General features: G+C 38.7%; 1 protein-coding gene across 3 annotated transcripts in view; it reads right to left on the bottom strand.

The window, feature by feature from the left end:
- The window catches only part of ANO6 (anoctamin 6), a 185,252-nt gene that overhangs the window by 104,652 nt on the left and 60,630 nt on the right, over positions 1-19,970 (bottom strand). For all 3 annotated transcript variants that reach the window (XM_012748410.2, XM_012748487.3, XM_012748617.3), the window contains one exon: positions 7,618-7,697. In XM_012748410.2, the coding sequence (XP_012603864.1) occupies positions 7,618-7,697 (80 nt within the window). The remainder of the gene's footprint in view (positions 1-7,617; positions 7,698-19,970) is intronic.

The following is a 19,970-nucleotide window of genomic DNA, read 5'->3' as shown; positions in this document are numbered from 1 at the left end:
GTTCATGTCTCTCCATCTGACAAAAGGAAACCATCCCTGGCTCTCATTTTCTCCTTCAGTTATGCCCTGTCCTTCTCCAGCCCTTCATAGTCAAACTCCTTTTAAGAGAGGTCAGCCTTTTCAACTTTTTCTCTGACTGAATTAGCCAGGCATCCCCAATACTCCCTAAAAACATACCTATCTATGAACACTCAATGCCTTTTCAGTATTCATCTAACTTAGTGGTCCTCAAATAAGGGCAATTTTGCCCCCAGGGGACATTTGGCAATGTCTGGAGATACTTAGTTGTCACTACTGCAGAGGAGGTTCTATTGACATCAGTGGCTGAGGCCAGGGATGCTGCTAAACATCCTACAATGTGGGGGACAGCTTCCCCACAACAACGAGGAATATGGCCCAACATGTCAGTAGCACTGAGGTTGAGAAATCCTGGACTAAATGGATCTTTCTGCAACACTTGAAACTATGCCCTGCTTCATCTGAGCTAGGCTTCTGTCCTGCCACTCTCCAGATTTCTCTCGTACCTCTCTGCTCATCTTTTTTTTTTGCAGCCTTCTACTGATCCCTGAGTCACTGTCCTCATTGCTCAGAGATGTAAGCCTTTGCTGTTACTTCTCCAATGTATTACCGCTGACATAATTCTTGGGCCTGTCCATATCCACATAGGTTATCCTTCCAACACCCTTTCCTTGCAGCTACACTCTGCCTCGGCCCCTCATGCCAACACTCACAGCCCAGGTTCTCTCTTTACCAGTTACCGTGGCTCCCTCTTAATTATAAATATCTGATGCTTCAACTACCATCCCATATTTTTTCCAATTCACTCTCTCCAATATTCCAACTTTAAAAAGTATCAAACCCCACTAGGATCTATATCCACCACTGCTCGTATGGCCCTACCACCTCATGCCCATGGTCCTCTCCTCTCTTGCAAACATCCTATAACTCTCTTACCCTTGGTCTTGCTTTGCAGAACTGACTTGAAGAAAACCCAGAAGTGGCAAAATCAAACTCTTTGCCTACTACACACCTGCTCACCCAAGCCAGACTTGAATGGAAAAAGCACACCACCATTATGACCACTAACCTTGAGCTGGCTCTTACTGCAGGCAATCAAATTACATTCCCCAGAGCATTCACTCTCCCACTCTTTCAGATAACTGTCTCATCCCTTCTCTCTCTTTTGATCTCTTCATCGTTTTCCTTCCTCAATTTTAGCTAATGCCTTGCTTTCCATTCCACTGGTAAATGAAAAACAAACAAGAAAAAACTTTAGCAATCTCCTACTAGCAAATCTCCTGTACCCCAATAATCTGGCTTCCCTCCTACTTCTAAGAATGAGCAGTCCCTGCAGCTCTGGCCAAGCCCACCACTTACACACCAGATTCCATCCTCTTCCTGCCCCCTCAAGGACGCCATTCCAGAAACTCTTCCCTCTCACTCCTGCATCAGATTTTCCTCTCCCTACTGGATTACTCCCACCACCTTACAAATGGTAATTCCTGCCATCATAAGGCTAACTAAATAAACCCTCTTCACCTTAATACCCCTTACACATACTATCCCCTCTCTCTGCATTCTTGATCAGCACAAAAAAACAAAGAAAGAAAAAAAATGTTGCAAGTGTTATCTAAATTTCATGTATCCAATTCCTCTTCTCCCATTCTGTTTTTGAATCCTTTCTTAATAAGGTTTTGGATCTAACCACTCAACTGAGACCTCTGGTGCCAAGGTTTTCTCCTTCACGCTGAATCCAGCAGTCCGTTCTCCACCATCAGCAGCGGCATTTGGTCATTCCTTCCCACTTTATCCTTTCCTCATTTGACTTCCAGGCCTTTCTGTGCCCCACTCCTCCACCCCAGGGCTCCTCCTTCTTGGCTGCCTCTGCAGATTCTTCCTCACCTCCCAGAGATGTAAGCACCGCAGTGCCTGGCTCAGCCCAGAATCTCTTTTTGACTCTGTCCCTCTCAATGCTGCTCTCCTTTAGTCCCACAACGTTAGACACCACCTGTGTGCCGACAACTCCCAGATCTCTAGTCAGACCCCCCTCTTTAGCGCTTTAACCCCACACTTATACATCCCACTGGAAACTGACATCTCCACTTGGCCGTCACAAACTTCACACCCGTAACAGAATCTTGATTTTCTTCTGCATATCCTCTCCTCAGACTGCTCCTTCCACAGTCCTGCAAATTAAAGACCTTGGGGTCAACCCTTGACTTCTCTTTCTGGCACATTTCACATCTGATCTGTCAGCAAATCCTACTATTTCTACCTTCAGGACATAGCCAGAATTTGAGTACATTCACCACTGTAACTCACACTCAGGACAATCCACCACCAGCTCTCACTTGGATTCCTGAAAACACTGACCAGGACCCCTGCTTCTGCTCTGCTCTTCTGTGATCTATTCTCAGCACAGCCAAAGTGACCCTATGAAAACACAGGTCGGTTCAGGTTGTTCCTCCTCTGCTCACAATCTGCCCTCCAAATGTCCACGCTCGAGTGACTTCCCAGCTCACTCAGAGTAAAACCAGTCTTCACAGAGCCCTCTAGAGTCCCCACGTGTACTATGCACCCCATTTTCCATTCCACACCAGCTGTGCTGGCCTCCTTCCATTTCCTCAAACATATCACAAACTCTCCCACCTGGACACCTTTGTTTATGCTGCCTGGAACGCTCCTCCTCCTCCTTGTTTCTGAAGAGCTGGCTCTAGCAGCACTTGCAGGTCTTTGCACTTGGCACCTTCTCAGAGACATGCCCTAAACACCCTAGATAGACATACCCCACATCCCCTACATAATCCCTGCTTTATTTTTCTCTAAGGGAGTATCTAACATGTTGTATATTTATTTTGTGTTTTATGTCTCCCCTACCAAAATACTGGCTCCTTGAGTGCACGGATATTTTTTCTGTTTGTTCACTATAGTGTCTACAATAGTAGACATCAAATATTAATAAATATTTTAGTGAATTAATGTCAACTCATCCTTGGGATCACATGTATTTTCAAATGGTTGAGGATAATCAAATCAGAATTTCAAGGAACCAAAAGCATTTTCTACAAAGCAGTATCTTCCTTCAAAAAGGGAGTCAGTTACACGAAATCCCAAATGGGGATACTCTTCAGGCTTCCTTCTTTCTGCGTAACCACAATGCTTAATTAATGGAACATATATTTATTCCACTTTAATCCTCATCTTCCTGAGTCTATTTTTCTATTCAGTCCTTCTAAACCCTGTGGTTTCTCATCATCTTCCCTGATTTATCCTACTGTAACCCTAATACTCCTCGGCCAGCCCAAATTCTTTCTTATTATTTACTCCAAATTTGGTAGAAGCTAAATAACAAAAAACATCCCCAGCTGGCATGAGATCAGAGGTGATAAGAATCTCCCAGCTTCTAAAAAAGCCAGGGAGTCACATATAAACCTCAAGTTCTGAAAAGGCTGGAAAAGGGAGTAGTACTAGTGAGTCTCAGATCATAAAACATAATTCCATAGCCTTCTCTTTCCTCCCATGTATTTCATGTTGACTGCAGCCTGATTTCTATCCGCGGCAGGATCCCAGCTTGCCACAAGCAGATTCACCACCGCTGGCTCAGAATCCTTTCCCTCACCCCATGTGTACCCAGGCAGTCAGGCCCATCTGAGTTCCTGGGTTAGTGCCAACAGAGTCGTGGTTTCTACAACTAGCCTTGACCACTACCTGCCCTGCCCCCAACCCCTCAATTCCCAGTTTTTTCCAACTCCCTGGGGCCTGAAATTAATCAGCCATGGCTGGCCCTTAGATCTCCTTACTCTTAACCAGACCTAGGATTGGGGGGTGTGGAGGACGGGCTGTCTGTGATATCCTACGTGCAGCTATGTTGCAGAACAACATTTATCTGCTGCATGGCAATGAGGATGGCTCACCACCTCAGTGCTAATCACACGGCCTATTTCTGTAGTCTCTACTTATAAGACTGAACTTGACAGGTTGTCTGGGTTTCTGGTACTTAGTTCCCAGTCTCACTTTGACTGATTACCTTCCCTAGATTCATCATGCACTTAGTCTATGTCCATTCATATCCCAAAATGATGGTCACCATTCACATAGTTCCAGAGCATCTGGCCATGCCACCATTTCCCTGACGAGATCCCCTTGAGCTACCTGCTTTGAAAATTACAGTGTGATGAACAACACCTATCAATATAGCAGAAGGGATACGTTAGAGATAATAACAATGATGTTAGAGGAAAAAAACAGCATGAGAAAATGTTCATGATACAATGTCAAATTAATAAAACAGGTTATGAAACAGATATTCATCGTGCTGAAACAAAAACAAAACTGAAGCAGGACTGAGACGGTTTCCCACCCTAGCAAGACTGCCAAGTCACTCTCTGTAATGCCAGCATGTAGCCAGGGCCCTTTCACCTTCACTCCCACCCACACATCCACCTTGCCTCGGAGTGGGTCTGTGTCATACTTTCTAGTTTCAACATGTTCCCAGCTCCTCACAAGCTTTGGCCTAGCAAGAGCACACGTCCCTATGTCCACATCTCTGTTCACCCCTTACCATTTCCGCATAGTCTGGCTAAACTCATTTGCCTCAGTCTGCAAGGTGGGGGAGGAGCTGGAGAGGAGCCACACAGGTGCACAGGTGACAGGTAATCCATGCACAAGCTCTGTGGCGAGCTGGAGAAGAAGCCACTGAGGGTGCTGCCCAAGAACAAGGAGGGCTGCTGTCTCCAGGCCACACAGGCAGTTCACAACAGCATTTATTTACTCATGATGTATGCAGACTATACAGCAGTGCTGGCTTTACCTGACTCATCACCTTATAGACAGCGGAGCTGTGAAGGAAAACGTCAATGTGCCTGTGATGCCAGTGGCCAAGGCTACTCAACGAGCACTGCTCTCTTAGGCCTTGTTTCAAATGAAAGAAAAACAGAAATTCTGAAGGAAATGAACTAATAATGATAAGCATTTTATTCTCCCTGTTGGCCAAACTCTATAAATACACTCTGTTGTATAAAAACACTAGGCTCTTGATCCTTCTAAAATCTGAACTATTTGAGGATAAGGCCTGAGTAAACACAGACTATGCTTTGCTTTATTTCAGTTCAATCCAGCAAACTGCAGTTGGCCCTTCCAAAATGCCAGATGGAAAAAAAAAAAAATAGAGCACTGATTTTTCAGCTCCTTTTATTTTTCTTCTCAGTCTTCTTTCTGTTTTCACTTTTGCTTTGCCTCTGGGTGCTTTCTGCTCCCAGGTTTGTATTGTCACTTCCATTTCTGACTTTAAAATGTGGTTTGGATGGACTTACCTGATTTCGTCCTGGCATTTGCCCAGTCCTCCTGCCTATATGATGGGAGCCACCGGTTTTCACTGACGCTGTGAACTTCTGCCTCCAAAAAGGGCTGCCCTTAAATATAATGCCTGGTTCCCTCAAGCACCCTATTCTCAAGGCACCACTTTTACACCTTCTGTTTGTTTACCATGGAGACAGCAGTTTGGGTAATATCTGTTTACTCTGGAGCCGGGAGAACGCTGGCTACGGTGATGCTCGGGAGAAAACACTAGCAGCTATTTACATGCTCCACAAAGAAGCGGCATGTAATGAGCATCAAATGTGTGAAAATCTATAAGGCACAAGAATCTATAAGGCACAGATTCCCTCCTGAACATGATATGAACACATAATCAGAGAAAAGTAATAGCCAGGTCTTAGAAATCTGGTATCAACTACACATAAAGGGAAATTCTGATTAACAGTTTTCAACTCCAGCCAATGTGGTCTACTATAATGACTCTCAATAATTCTTAAAGCATTACATAAAAAAAAAAAAAAAAAAAAGGTGGAGATTTAGCTTAAGAGTCTCCTTCCAGCTTGGGTATTCTCAAGATTCGTTGTTAAAAACCAGTCTCCCGACAGGGTAAATGTATTCTGTGAGCCTGAGTTCTACCCTAGTCATTCTAGCTTAGACTAGCCAGTCTTCAAACGTTGAAAATGAAAGCGTGGGAGTCAAGAAGTTAATGCTGAAGGTGGAGGAAGATGACCAGCACATCTGTACTGTCTGTGGCAAAGACACTGCCAGGAATGCCCATCTCCATAACAATATACCAAAATCTGTCCTTGAGGAAAATACTGTTATTTTTACATAGGGATTTGGTGTGAACTATGTATGTGTTTAACCAGGCACACCGACACCTTGCTGCACACAGCTCTTTTTAGATTAGTTATGTTGCTGAAAGATATGTTGCTTTTAACAAAAAGCAGTTAAAAAAATAAAACAAAAAAAGGGGCGGCTCCATGAGTTTGTACCAGTATCATCATGCTCAAATGTGAAATGTCTGTGTCAATTCTGCTTTTGGGCTCTAACTGCAAAAATCAGAAACTGCTTTGCTACTTTAAGATGCAGGAATATTGGTGAGCATTCACAATTTTCCTTTACTGAAAATTGTACTGACTATAATAGGAAAGTCATTGAATACTATGTCTTTCTATTATATCCAGGTGATTTTCACAGTAGGCAATCTGCTAGTGCACCACAGGAGTCCCACACTTTGAAATAAAATGGCATCGTGGATATAGTTTTATGAGCTATCCCTTTTCAGTCCAGAGCACTGTCTAGTTTCTTTACTCTTGGTTGAACTGAGTGGGCAATCCATTAAGAGTAAGTGAGAAGAGAAAAAGCACATACGAAGTTCTTTTTTTTTTCCTTTATCAATAATACAATTGTGCTCTGCCAATTACTGGAGTAGAAACTGTATATCACACTTTGAAAATAAACCAAAAAAGACTTCTGCGTTCCTAACGTGATAAACAGGCCATTTGCAACAGGGACAAAAACCAGTAAATCTAAGTGGATCCTGGCATGTTTTTCCTACACATCTGGTACAATAATATGGTACATGAGTCAGAGAAACACTACTTCTCATCCCCCTCTCTCCAAATGAGCCTAATATAAAACCTATTTAGTGAGGACATTTTGCACAAGGCATCCTATGTGCTTAATTTTCTTTAAAACAAGGCATTAATAAAATCACAGTAACATCTAATAAGATTTTTAATTCCTTAAGGGCAGGAACCATGGCTGATCTTTAATGAGTCTAATTTAGTGGGAGCATTCAGTTCCTCTCTTCTTGGAACAACCAATAGAATATTCCTAGCTCTACAAGATACATGAGGGTTATACTGCAGACAGCTCCAGAATGAAAGGGAAAGTAAACTGTGTCCACCACCACTGACTGGCACTTGTCTGTGTACCTGTGTGTGCTCAATAAAGACTCATTTCCAGAGTTACTAACTGCAGAAGCTGATAGCAACCGTGTCAAAGAATGAAGTAAGAGTTTGGAAACACGTTGCTATTTTACTGCTGAATGAGTTCCCATTTGCAATTACATGAGCAGTATGAAGAATAAGCATATGGAGCATGATGCTGAGACACTGAAGTTCAGTCACCTGTTCCCCAGAGACACCGAGCTTTGAGCACACAGTCACTGCCACAGGATCTACGCCAGATCTACAGCCACTGAAGGAATGAATTCATAAAAAAATCTTTATCCCCCATTTTGCGAAAATCTCTTAACTGACCAATACAAATTGAAGAAAAAGTAGTAGTACTCACAAACTCCGGGGTTCGAAAATCATGCTGACTTTCCAGTGATCCACAATTGGGGACGATTGTCTGTTCAAGGTTTTCCAACACTAAAAATAAATGAATGAATGAATAAATAAATGAAGCACAAACTTTCACTGGCTAATATACTCCTCTGCTTTTAAATCAGTAGCACTGGGTTAAAAACTACATACAGCATTTGTGGCACGTTTGCAGGTTTACATTATTTAACACTGCCAGCTATCAGGAATACTCAAAATCTTCAGCAGTTGTTTTAACCACCACTGGACAATGTCATGCTTGTAGGATATCGGGTCTTAAAATTCTCTAGGCTAGGTCTACCATGGAAAATCATTTAGCTTCTACACAGCAACTAAATGTTATAAAATTCAGGCTAAGTTACACTGTAGCTTACTGATGTTCTTATTTGTTACATCTTAGGGTACTGATGTGGAGTCATTTGGAGGTAGCAATTTTCTGTTTTAGAATCTGTTAGAACAGTAGCATCTAATAGAATATAAAGGAAGCCACATAAAATTTTCTAGTAGCTTCATTTAAAAAAATAATAAACAGGTAAAATTAATTGTAATAACAATTTATTTAGCCTGTAATACCCAAATTAGCACTGGAACATGTAATCAATATAAAAAATGAGTGAAATATTTTGCTTTTTTGTACTAAGTCTTAGAAATTCAGTGTGTATTTTAAACTCATAGTACATCTCAATTCAGACTAGCTACATTTTAGAAGCTCAATAGTCATATGTGATTAGTGGCTATTATATTGGAGAAGTCTAGTGTTAAAGGGATAGAGAAACCAAATCCAGAAGGTAGGACATTCTGCAAGATGCTAGTCCTGTCTTGTCAACAATTTACTGACATGAATGAAAGGAATTGTTCTAGGTTAAAAGATACTGAGAGAACCAATCATTTGTAGTGTGTGGTTCTGGGTTTGATCCCGGTTTAAACAAATCAGATATAAAGGATTGTTTCCCTAATTCAAATTGGGGACATTTGAATATAATTTTTGCTTTGTAGGAAAATATTCTTAAACAAATGTAAGAGAGTCTTAAATATTTAAATAAGTTTAAATAAAGATTATTTAATGTTTAAATAAATATCCATATTTATCTACAGGTCCAGTCTCTTCAATAAATCAATGATATGAAGAAGACCTTAGTTAAAGATGTAAAGAGCCCCAAGGGACATAAACAATTAGCAATATATGGTCCTCAACTGGATCCTAACTTGGATAAACCAGCTGTAAAGGACTTATTTTTCAAACTGAAGAGTTTGACTATGGAATAATTATTAAATCATAAGAAATTACTTTTGATTTTATTGTGATGTTATCTTGGATTTGTAGTGAGTTTTGAAATGCATACTAATTTTTTAAAAATCCATTAAAGGCTTTTGTGAAAGAGAAGGCTAGGTTCCTTTCCATCCCCAAAAATTCCTTTCAGGAATGGCCCAACAGAAAAAAATCTCAACAAATATAGGGGCAATTCCTAAGAGCTCTCTAAGTGATCATTGATAAAACCAAAACATCAGCCAACAATTCAGCCAATTTAGTTGCCAAATTGGTTTAGCACTTCACTAAGAAATCTCCCAATATTTGGATTAGATTTTAGGTTCATGCAAAATCTAGGAAAAAAATATCTTTATTTGTTCACTTAACTCACATCTTTGTACACTTATGACCTGAAAAGAAATGCCAGTAGAAATGACAGCACAAACAAATGATTCTAACTCTGAGTTCATCAGAGGAACTGTGACTCAAAGCAGGAACAGGAACCAGATGAGGTGAGAAAAGGCTTGCAGAGCTGCCACAAAAGCCGAAATTAAGGGGTGCTTGCCTCTGAGAACTAAAGGAGGGCTACAGCAATCACTGCGGGTCTGTTACACTTAGAGAGCTGTCATAGAATAAACTGGTTATTCCAATATCAGAACAACAGTTGTCCAAGATAATTACATTCCTGCAGACCACCTTTAAAACTTGCTAAGATGTGTGAGAAGAGTGCTCTAAGTTGGCGTTGTGCAGACGGGTTTACATCTGGAAGAAAAGACCTAACCTTTTTATGATATTGAGATCGATACTGAAGAAATTATATCTATGGTATTTATGGTATATTGTTTTTTGGCAGACGCAGCAAACAATGAAACCTAATAGTGCATTTTTTTTACATGAGTATTATAAATATGATGGAGAGACTTGACTTGATGTCTTATCTAGATTTGTATATGATTAGATGCTTGGTTTATCTATTACAATAAATCTGATGCCTAATTTATCTAGTATGATAAATCTGAGGACAACAGATGGGACTGTGCTGGTATAGTTGATTTTTCTCTTTTTTTTTTTTTTGAAATGAAAAAACAGGCTTTAGTGTGCATTTTGCCTAAAGACAGAAAAGAAGCAAGATGTATTTACCCAGATGTTCTATCAAATTAAAGGTATCTATATGCAGCTTGAAAGGGTTTTGAGAGAAACTACAGAATTATTTATAGTTTTGGTTGTTCTGCTGGTAATGGAAACTAATAGATACACTGGTAAATGTCAATACAAAGGAGAAACTGCAAATTTGAGTGAATAAAAACAGAAATGGCTTTTTTGAAACATCATCTAGGGAGAACAAAGCCGCAGCTGTTGCTCTCATGACCTAATATAGTACTGAGAGGCAAATGATTTATGATGCTAATATGGTAATTATACTTCCACTACTGAGGGGCTCCAGCTATCATTTTGATGTTCTCATTTCTGGTAAGCTAACACAGCTGAAAAAGTTCATTTCTGAGCAGAAATAAAAGAGTCAAAATCAAGGCAACACTTTGCGGGCTTTTTATTAAAATGGGTAAGAATTGGGGAGAAAATTCTGAAAGGGCAAAAATGTTAATTTTCTTTCTTTATAAAAATCATGTTTTCCTTAATGTAATATTTTGAAATGTACTTTTAGTACTGTCACTGTGCCTCGTTTTATACAACAAAGGTACTACTTTGAATGGTACCATGATTAGTTCATTTAATTTTGGCACTTGAAACATAAAAAGTATATGGAACCTCTATGTTATTTCTTCATCAAAAGGCTGAGCAGAGAACTAAAAACTAGTTATTCTAATATGAAAAAAACTTTGATCTTGACATGTCAATGGAATTTTGTATGGATGCAAAATGAAAGGGCAGTTGAAAGTCAGGTTCAAATGCTCAAATCCTATTTTATATTTTGCACAGACATTGTGTTGTAAGACCCTACGGATACCAAGAACAACCAAATGACATTCCCTCTTCTTGAGGAAAGAAATCCAAGACATGATTAACGTTAATTGTGGCATCATTTGTAAGTGCCAAGCTAGACAGATTTATGGAGCACTGTAATAATACTATCAACTGGATTACTATAGTTATCATATAACAGTTAGTAAAAGAAAGAAAGAGCACGTTTTTTAAAACTATCAATGTAGTTAGTACAGTGAAATTGAAGCAATAAAGTCCTTGGTGGTACTAACACTGACTTATTTGGCAGTCCAAAATGAAGGGCCCAAAAGAAGTATCTAGAGGCCCAGTCATATAAGAACAGCACAAAGGGTTAATACCAGCACACAGGAAGCCTCACCAGAGAGGTGCAGTTCACATGATTACTTGCTTAGCATTTAGAAATGGAGTAACTAATACTTATCCCAACTGTAAGCTGATTGAGACATATAAACTGGCTAATAAAAATAACCATTATCTATAATTTTATAACTTAATCCGTTATCTATCAGAAAACACACAATAACCTCTCAGGAAATTCATAGGTCAAAACCAAAATGTCTGATAAGCAGTGTCCTAGGAATACAGATAATCGAATCAGGCATACACTTTATCTGATGTACAGCACCAGCATGGCAGGTGGCTGGGTCCAACTGACTCATTTATTATGGGGATTGGTTGCCATTGAAATTTATCAGAGACAAAGTGAACATATGGAAGACAGTGGGTACAAATATATCAGGGCCTTGTACAAAGGGCAGTGAGGGGATTGACTGGGTTCAAATTCTGCTTCTGCAATTTCTTAGCTGCGTGATTGTGGGCAATACATATTCTCATTTTATTTATATAAAGCTGGTGACAACATTACTTTCCCTGGTTATCTCACAAAGTTAAGCAAAGATACAAATGACAATTCAAAAGCATGATGTAAAAAAAAAATAAAGCACTATAAACATATAAATTAAGTTCATGTACACAGACTCAATGATGTGAGGAAATAAATGAAAATTTACTGAGTGTATTATTTTGTGTCTGGCACTTCTAAACATCTGATCTTATTTAATCCCATTTTGTCCCCGTTTTCACAGATGATGAATAATTCAAGGTTGTTAGTTGCCTGAAGTCAACTACTAGAAGTGACAATGAGAATCTGAACCTGTCTGATTCCAAACTTGGACATCTTTTTGAATACAATAATTTGTCTCCTGGGCTGCTGTGAATAATACAAGGGCTCCCTGATGTTAAATACAAGTTGATAAAAAATTAAAATAGCATTGTAAGTATAAATCAAAAAAATTAGCAAATAACTGCTTCAGTATATAGTGAGACAGAGATGTAACAGCCTAACACATTTTGGAAAACAAAGGATAAAAATAACAATGCAGTGGAACTTACTGATACAGCAATCACAATTAGAAGAACTAATGGAAAAGCTTCACAAAATAAACAAACAGATAAAATATTCTGGCAAGTGGCTAAAGACATTCATGTGCCAGGGATGGAGCTAGATGATAGGAGTATAAATACCAAGATGAAGACAGTACAGAAACTATCCTCAGGAATTCCATGATCTAGTGAATGTTCAACTAAAGGAATGTCAAAGGAATGGCCCATATCACCTTGGGAATGAGGATATGTTCACATATCCAGATTGGGTAGGATGTTTAGTGATCTGCCAGGCTGTCTTGTACCTGAAACTCTCTTCTCCCATTTGACAGAAGCCTCTGAAATCTGGATGTCAGCATGCATTTGATGCTTGGCCTGAACACTAGCACTTACCAGTCACTATTCTAAAAGCAATCACACACTGGGGCCAGAATTTCCTGTCGCTGTATGCTTCCAGGATGTCATGCTGGGCCTGCCCAGTCTCATTCCCAACATCACTTACAGCTGAGCCCCCTAACCCCAGCCCCCACATCATCCTGTGGTGGTTATATTTGGCCTCCAGGTTCCAATATCTCATTTTCTGGCCTTAGTTTGTTTAATAGGATTTACTAGTTTTGGTGACAATTAGGTGAGAGAAATCCTACTTTCCATATTATTAAGAGGTTATAAGCCTGCAGATTACAGGCCTTGTGGTACTACAATGAGATTTTGAGATAGAGCCACAGAGTCATTACTAATGCAAAGAATGTTAATAATAAAACATAAAACACAAAGACAGGAGCATTTCTATCAGGCATATGACTGACAGCTGGTTTTACCACACAGGGCACTGGACCTGAATCTTAACACCACTACACGGTCTCCCCTGTGGCTCAGGCACATTGCTTGACCCTAATTCTCAGTTTCCCCATCAATAAAATGTAGAGTGAGGATAAATGAGAAGAAACTAACTGGTGTATATATAAAAGGAACTTGAAAACTGTTAAGTACTATATAAATACTATCTACATCATTATTTTTACTTCAATCTTTAAGTTTTGGCACCATTACCCTTGTTAGGCACCAATTTTTCCTTCTGACTTTCACCTTGACTATCTCTATTATTCATTCCTTTTTTTTTTTTGGAAGCCAGAGTCTCACTCTGTTGCCCCAGCTAGAGTGCAGTGGCATTGTCATAAATCACTGCAACCTCAAATTCCTGGGCTCAAGCTATCCTCTTGCCTCAGCCTACCGAGTAGCTAAGACTACAGGCACACATTATCACACCCGGCTAATTTTTCTGTTTTTTGTAAAGACGAGGTGGGGTCTTGAACTCCTGAGCTCAAGCGATCCTCCTGCCTTGGCCTCCCAGAGTGCTAGGATTTCAGGCATGAGCCACGGTGCCTGGCTGATTCCACTTCAAATATCAAAATGAATTTAAGCATAAAACAGTTAACATTAATTCAGCAAATATATTTTTTTTTTTTTGAGACAGAGTCTCACTTTGTTGCCCAGGCTAGAGTGAGTGCCATGGCGTCAGCCTAGCTCACAGCAACCTCAGACTCCTGGGCTCAGGAGATCCTTCTGCCTCAACCTCCCGAGTAGCTGGAACTACAGGCATGCACCACCATACCCGGCTAATTTTTTCTATATATATTAATTGGCCAATTAATTTCTTTCTACTTATAGTAGAGACGGGGTCTCGCTCTTGCTCAGGCTGGTTTCGAACTCCTGACCTTGAGCAATCTGCCTGCCTCGGCCTCCCAGAGTGCTAGGATTACAGGCATGAGCCACCCGGCCTCAGCAAATATTTTTGAATGACTATGATGTCCTAAGCAGTGTTGGCTACTTCTTTTAAACGAAAAAAAAAATGTAAATCAGGAAATGCCTTTCCTCACTTTTCTCAATCTGAGTGGATCAATCTCTTATCCTAGTTACTGGCACGTAAATTCAATGACTGTAATATTTAAACAAAAAAATGTGGCATCTCTTCTAATCATTTCTGGAATGCAAATTCCAAATTCAAATTGGTAGTTTCTATTACAGTTGTCTTTCCCATTTTAAGATGAGAGCTTTCCCTCTCACCCTCTCCTCCCCCTTTTCTCAGCAGAGATAATTCTACAATTATCATTCCCACTTCAGCTACTGTTTCTGACAGGAAGAAGGAAAACAGGTCATTCGTGAAGATGTAAACTCTGTCAGGGTCAGGAAATTTTTGATTCATGGGTGGGGCCCAGTACTATACATTCAGCAATTTAGAAAATTAATAACGATTCTCCCTGTATTATGGTAAAAACTACCTTTCCCTAAAGGTTCCCCCTGTTGTGCTTCCTTTCCTGAAGAATGTATTATCATCAATTCAATCTGCCAAGCCAGAAACTGGAGCCATTCTTACCTTTTCTCTTTCCTTCATGCTCGACATTTGGTCAGTCATCCAATTTTATCCTTTTTGCTTTCAACCTCATCCTAAGTTTCTTATATCTGAAATGCACCTCTCTTCAAATTTTTATTTCAATGTCACTGTTTTAAGTGCCAGGTTACGTTATTGGCCTCAGCTTCATGCTCCTACAGCACTTTGCATATCTAGTAAAACCTACCACGCCACTATGGGCGGGGTCTAAAAACTCAATCATTGCATTATTAGCTATTAAAATGGTATTTTTCAGTTTTGGTCTTCCACTTAGAGTGTAGGAAAGAAAAAAAGAGTGATTATTACAAACAAAATTTGCAGCCTACAGTGAACAGAGTCCCAAATTATCACAAGGTAGTTAGTTTTTCATAATTGCCCGCCACTCCAGAAGATAAAATCTGGGAAAAGGATAGGTGTTGATCTCTCTTATCACACTGTGTGGTCATTATTTGTATTTCTTTTCCACTTGTCTGTGAGCTCCCAGAGGGCAAGCTACTGCCTTACCCAACTTTGTACCCCCAGAACTTGAAACAATACCTTGCATATTATAGATGTTTGATAAAAGAACGAGCAAATGAACAAATGATGGAATGAATTATAAACTGTCACTCCAGTAAAGTCACTAGTGCTCTTACTTCTTCAGAATGTAATTTAATTGCCTACATAATAAGAGAGTTTTTCTATTTCTAGAAACATACTGCATCGGGCAACCTGAGATAGATGCACACACAAAGCAGGCTAATGATATAGTGTCCCTTCAAGACAATACTCTTCAAATATTAGAACAACATCTAATTAATCTAAGACGGAGGGGCTCAGCCTCCACTCCACTGTGCCCATTGCTCCAGCAACTCACCGAACAGAAACATGCTCCTACCAGCAGCACAAAACATTCCACAGCAGAACAAAAGAGAGACGAACAGTTTGGCGAGTCCCTGGGCATCTAACCCTTCTAGCCCTACCTTAAGTGACAACTCTGAGGATTTCTTTCATCCACAAATAGCAATACTCCTGAGAAGAGCTTCCATAAGCACAATTCCTCTGCCTTGTTTCATTTCCATGTTTAGTGTTATTTCGGCTCCTCTTATAAACTGTCTTTCCCTATTCCCACAATCCTCCTCTGCCCCAATAATTCAGTTCTAAAAATATAACTAGAAGTTAAACATGTCTCCTTTTGAATTGCTGAAAGCAACCATCACATTATTCATTCCTCAACCAGGTTAGCTAATACTTTCACAGAAAAACCCAATGCGTATTGTAAACCTATTGGATTCACATTGAATTCATTAATTCATTTACCATCTTTAAAAAATGTTTAATTGCAGTAACATATATATAACAAAATTTGCCATTTTAACCACTTTAGGTGTACAGTTTGGTGGCATTAATTTCATTCACAATGTTGTACAAGCATCATTATTATTTCCAAAACTTTTTTTGATTACACTAGAGACTAACCATCAAGCATAATTCCCCATTTTCCCTTCCCCCCAGTCCCTGGTAATCTTAATCTTTTTTCTGTCTCTGTGAATTTGCCTATTCTAGATATTTCACATAAGTAGAATCATAAAATATGTGTCCTTTTGTTTCTGGTTTATTTCACTTAGCATAATGTTTTCAAGATATCCACATTGTAGCATATATCAGAATTTCGCTCTTTTTTATAACTGAATAATATTCCATTGTATGAATTACACCATACTGTGCTTATCAATTCATCTGTTGATGGATGCATGAGTTATTTCCACCTTTTGGCTATCATGAATAATGCTATGATGAACACTGGCATACAAGTATCTGAGTCCCTGTTTTCAACTCTTTGGGAGTATACCTAGAAGTGGAATTATTGGGTCATATGGTAATTTCCTGTTTAGCTTTTTTAAAAAATTAGGAAAATGTTTTCCACAGCAGCTACATCATACATCATCAGCAGTGTACAAGGGTTCCAATTTCTCCACGTCTTCACAAACAACTTGCTATTTTCTATTTGCTTTTTTTTTTAATACCAGCTATTCTCATTCTGATAGGTGTGAAGTGATATTGTGGTTTGATTTACATTTGTCTAATGACAAATGATGTTAAGCACTCCTTCATGTGCTACTGGCCATCTGTATACTTTCTGTGGAGAAATATCTTTTCGAGTCCTTTGTCCATTTTTCAATTGAGTTGTCTGTCTTTTTTTGTTGTTGAGTACAGGAGTTCTTTATATATTCTGGCTATTAGAGACTTATTCAGACACATGATTTCCACATATTTCTCCCATCCTGTAAGTTATATTTTCACTTTCTTGATAATATCTCTTGATGTACAAAAGGTTTTAATTTTGATAAAGTTAAATTTATCTATTTTTAATTCTTTTTTTGCCTAGGCTTTTGGTGTCATAGCTAAGAACCCACTGCCAAATCCAAGGCCATGAAGACGTACCTCTATGTTTTCTTCTAAGAATTTTATGGTCTTAGCTCTTGTATTTAGGTTGTTGATCCATTTCGGGTTAAGTTTTATATATGATGTGAGGTAGGGATTAGATTTCATTATTTTTGCATGTGGAAATCCAGTTGTCACAGCACCATTTCCAGATGAGACTCTTCTTTCCTCATTGACTGTACTTGGCACCCTTTTCAAAAAATCAACTGGCCATAGATGTATGGATTTATTTCTGGACTCTCAATTCTATTCCACTGGTCTACATATCTATCCATATGCCAGGACCACACTTTTTGATTAGTGTAGCTTTATAGTAAGTTTTGAAATCAGAACATATGAGTCCTCCAACTTTGTTCTTTTTCAAAATTGCTTTGGCTATTTGGTGCCCCTTGCAATTTCATATGAAATTGAGGATCAATTTTTCCATTCCTGCAACCTTTACCATTTAATAAACAGATGTTTAAAAATTTATATTTAATATTAAAAATAATCACATACCAGTAGAGTGATGTCATTTAGTTTTTCCAATTGGGTATTGATTTTAAAAGCTTGGCTTCACAGTTGATATTCTATGAAGGACAAATGACACTAATTTTAGAAACACGCCCCAATAACATCTTGGAAAGCCATCACTACTGCTTCACAGTCCAACTGGTTCAGGTTTCCTAAGACCCTCAGGCTTCCCAGTTGAACATTATCCTGAGTTTGTAATTGACTATGGCTCAACTGAAACTTGGCTGTAATCACTGACCTGTCAGTTCCCAGATTATAAGGATTGTACATGTCCTGGGTATGAAAGAAGACACCACTCTTAAATTCTTATTGTCTTTAAATTCAAAGCACATCAGTCATAACTCCATGCTTACCCAACCAGAGCAGGCTTGATTTCAAAACCAGTTTTTGCAGCCTATGAGGAATGAGAACATAGAAATAAAAGAGAAAGAACACTATAGGTCCACATTCTCTTCTCTTTGATGCCAAAACCTTGTGTTTCAGAATTCAGAATTTTTCAGAATTAAAAAAAAATAATAATTCTTACATATATATTGTCTCACTTACGAAGGCACTCCCCATGGGGTCTGGAAACAGCACCCCTTACTCAAACACATTCAGATTTTGTAGCCAAACATATGAATATTCACTCTGAGGGGGATAAATAAAAAATATAAATAGTTTTGTGTTGGCTGAAGTCAGATTTCTTCATCAAAGAGTTCAGCTGTATCAGGTTTTATAACCAAATGAATTCCAAAAGATATTTTTTTCAGGCTTCTTTGGATGTCTGAATTGTAAGGAATTGAGAACCTGTAACAACAACTAAGAATGTATTTAACACCCAATAACAGAAGAACTCAAAACTCCTTTACAGCAGCTTGTCATATACACACACAGCAAAGGACTAGCCAATTACTTCAGAACAAAAGACCAATCAACTGGAAGAAGGAAGGACTCCATAGATTGTCATCTCCTTTCATGATCTCACGAGTTAAATATTTACCAAATCAGTATTTCCCCCCAGTAATCATCTACAAATAAACTCTAACTGAGAAAGTGAATCCTAAATTTGGATGAAAGGAAAATCAGAATTGATATACTATTTTTAATTATCAAATTAACAAAAAATAATTATTAATACTTAATATTAGCAAAGGTGCTGGGAATACACACACCTATTGGCAGTGTCAGGTGGTATGAACTTTCTAGGTGGCAACTTGGTAAGCATAGCAAAAGTTTTAAAATTAGTCTTGCCCTTTGTTCTTATAGTTCTCCTTCTAGGAAAGAATACTTGATTGTTTAAGTCAATTAGGCTATAGCTATATGATAGTATGTAATGCAAATATTTAAAATAATTTACAAAAGGATATTCATGACACAGAAAATTTCAGCAATATATCTCAATGTGAAAAAAATCAATTATAAAATTCTATATAGTATATATCCAAAAGAAGTAAACGCAGGAACTCAAACAGATATTTGCACACCCACATTCATAGCATTATTATTTACAATAACCAAAGCTGGACACAATCCAAGTGTCCAGTGACAGATGAATGGATGAAACAACCATACAACAGATTATTATTCAGCCTTAAAAAGGAAGAAAATTCTGACATATGCTCCTTCATGAATCCATCTTGAAGGCATTATGCTAGGTAAAATAAGCCAGTCACAAAAGGACAAATGTATGACTCCATTTATGTGTGGTACCTAGAGGAGTCACATTCATAGACAGAAAATAGAATGGTTGCCAGGAGAAGGAGGAATGGGAAGTTATTGTTTAATGGGCACTGTTCCCGTTTTGCAATATACAAAAGAGAGGACTCTCCTGATGCCAGGGCTTTTATCACCTGGCCTATGTTTTCACTGTTCTCTTTGCCATGAGCCATTTTCCAATAAACTAAAGAGTATATAATTTAAACAAAACAAAACCAAACCTATATTATTGTATGATCTAAGACTTGTGTGGGAGTGAAAATAAATTTAAGCAAAAGGCTTTTTCCTAATTTTCCTAATACTTGTCTATGTTTTCTAAATTTAGACCCAAATTAATTACTGGAATCATCCCTGACTCCTTTCCCTTATCCTCCCTCATCCAATTCCTCAATTAAGTCCTATCAGCTGAGTTTTCAAACTCTACCAGAAACCAGCTACTTCTCACCACTCCCATGGGCCTAGATAATAATAGCTAACACTCAACGGGTACTTAATATATTCCAGTGCCCGTTTCATATGCGTGTTCTTTCCATATTTACTTCACCCTCACAATAACCCTAAGAAGGATAAGTACTATATTTACCTTTACACCATTTGATGAAGAGGCACAGAGAAGTCAAGGATTTTGCCCAAGATCACACAGCTAATAAGCAGTAGAATCAGAACTTGAACCCAGGAGTGCATAACTTACGCTTTAACCACT

The sequence above is a fragment of the Microcebus murinus genome, chromosome 10 (assembly GCF_040939455.1).
Source record: "Microcebus murinus isolate Inina chromosome 10, M.murinus_Inina_mat1.0, whole genome shotgun sequence".
Classification (NCBI taxonomy): Eukaryota; Metazoa; Chordata; class Mammalia; order Primates; family Cheirogaleidae; genus Microcebus; species Microcebus murinus.
Note: the sequence above shows the minus strand (reverse complement) of the source record. Positions and strands in the feature narration are given on the sequence as shown.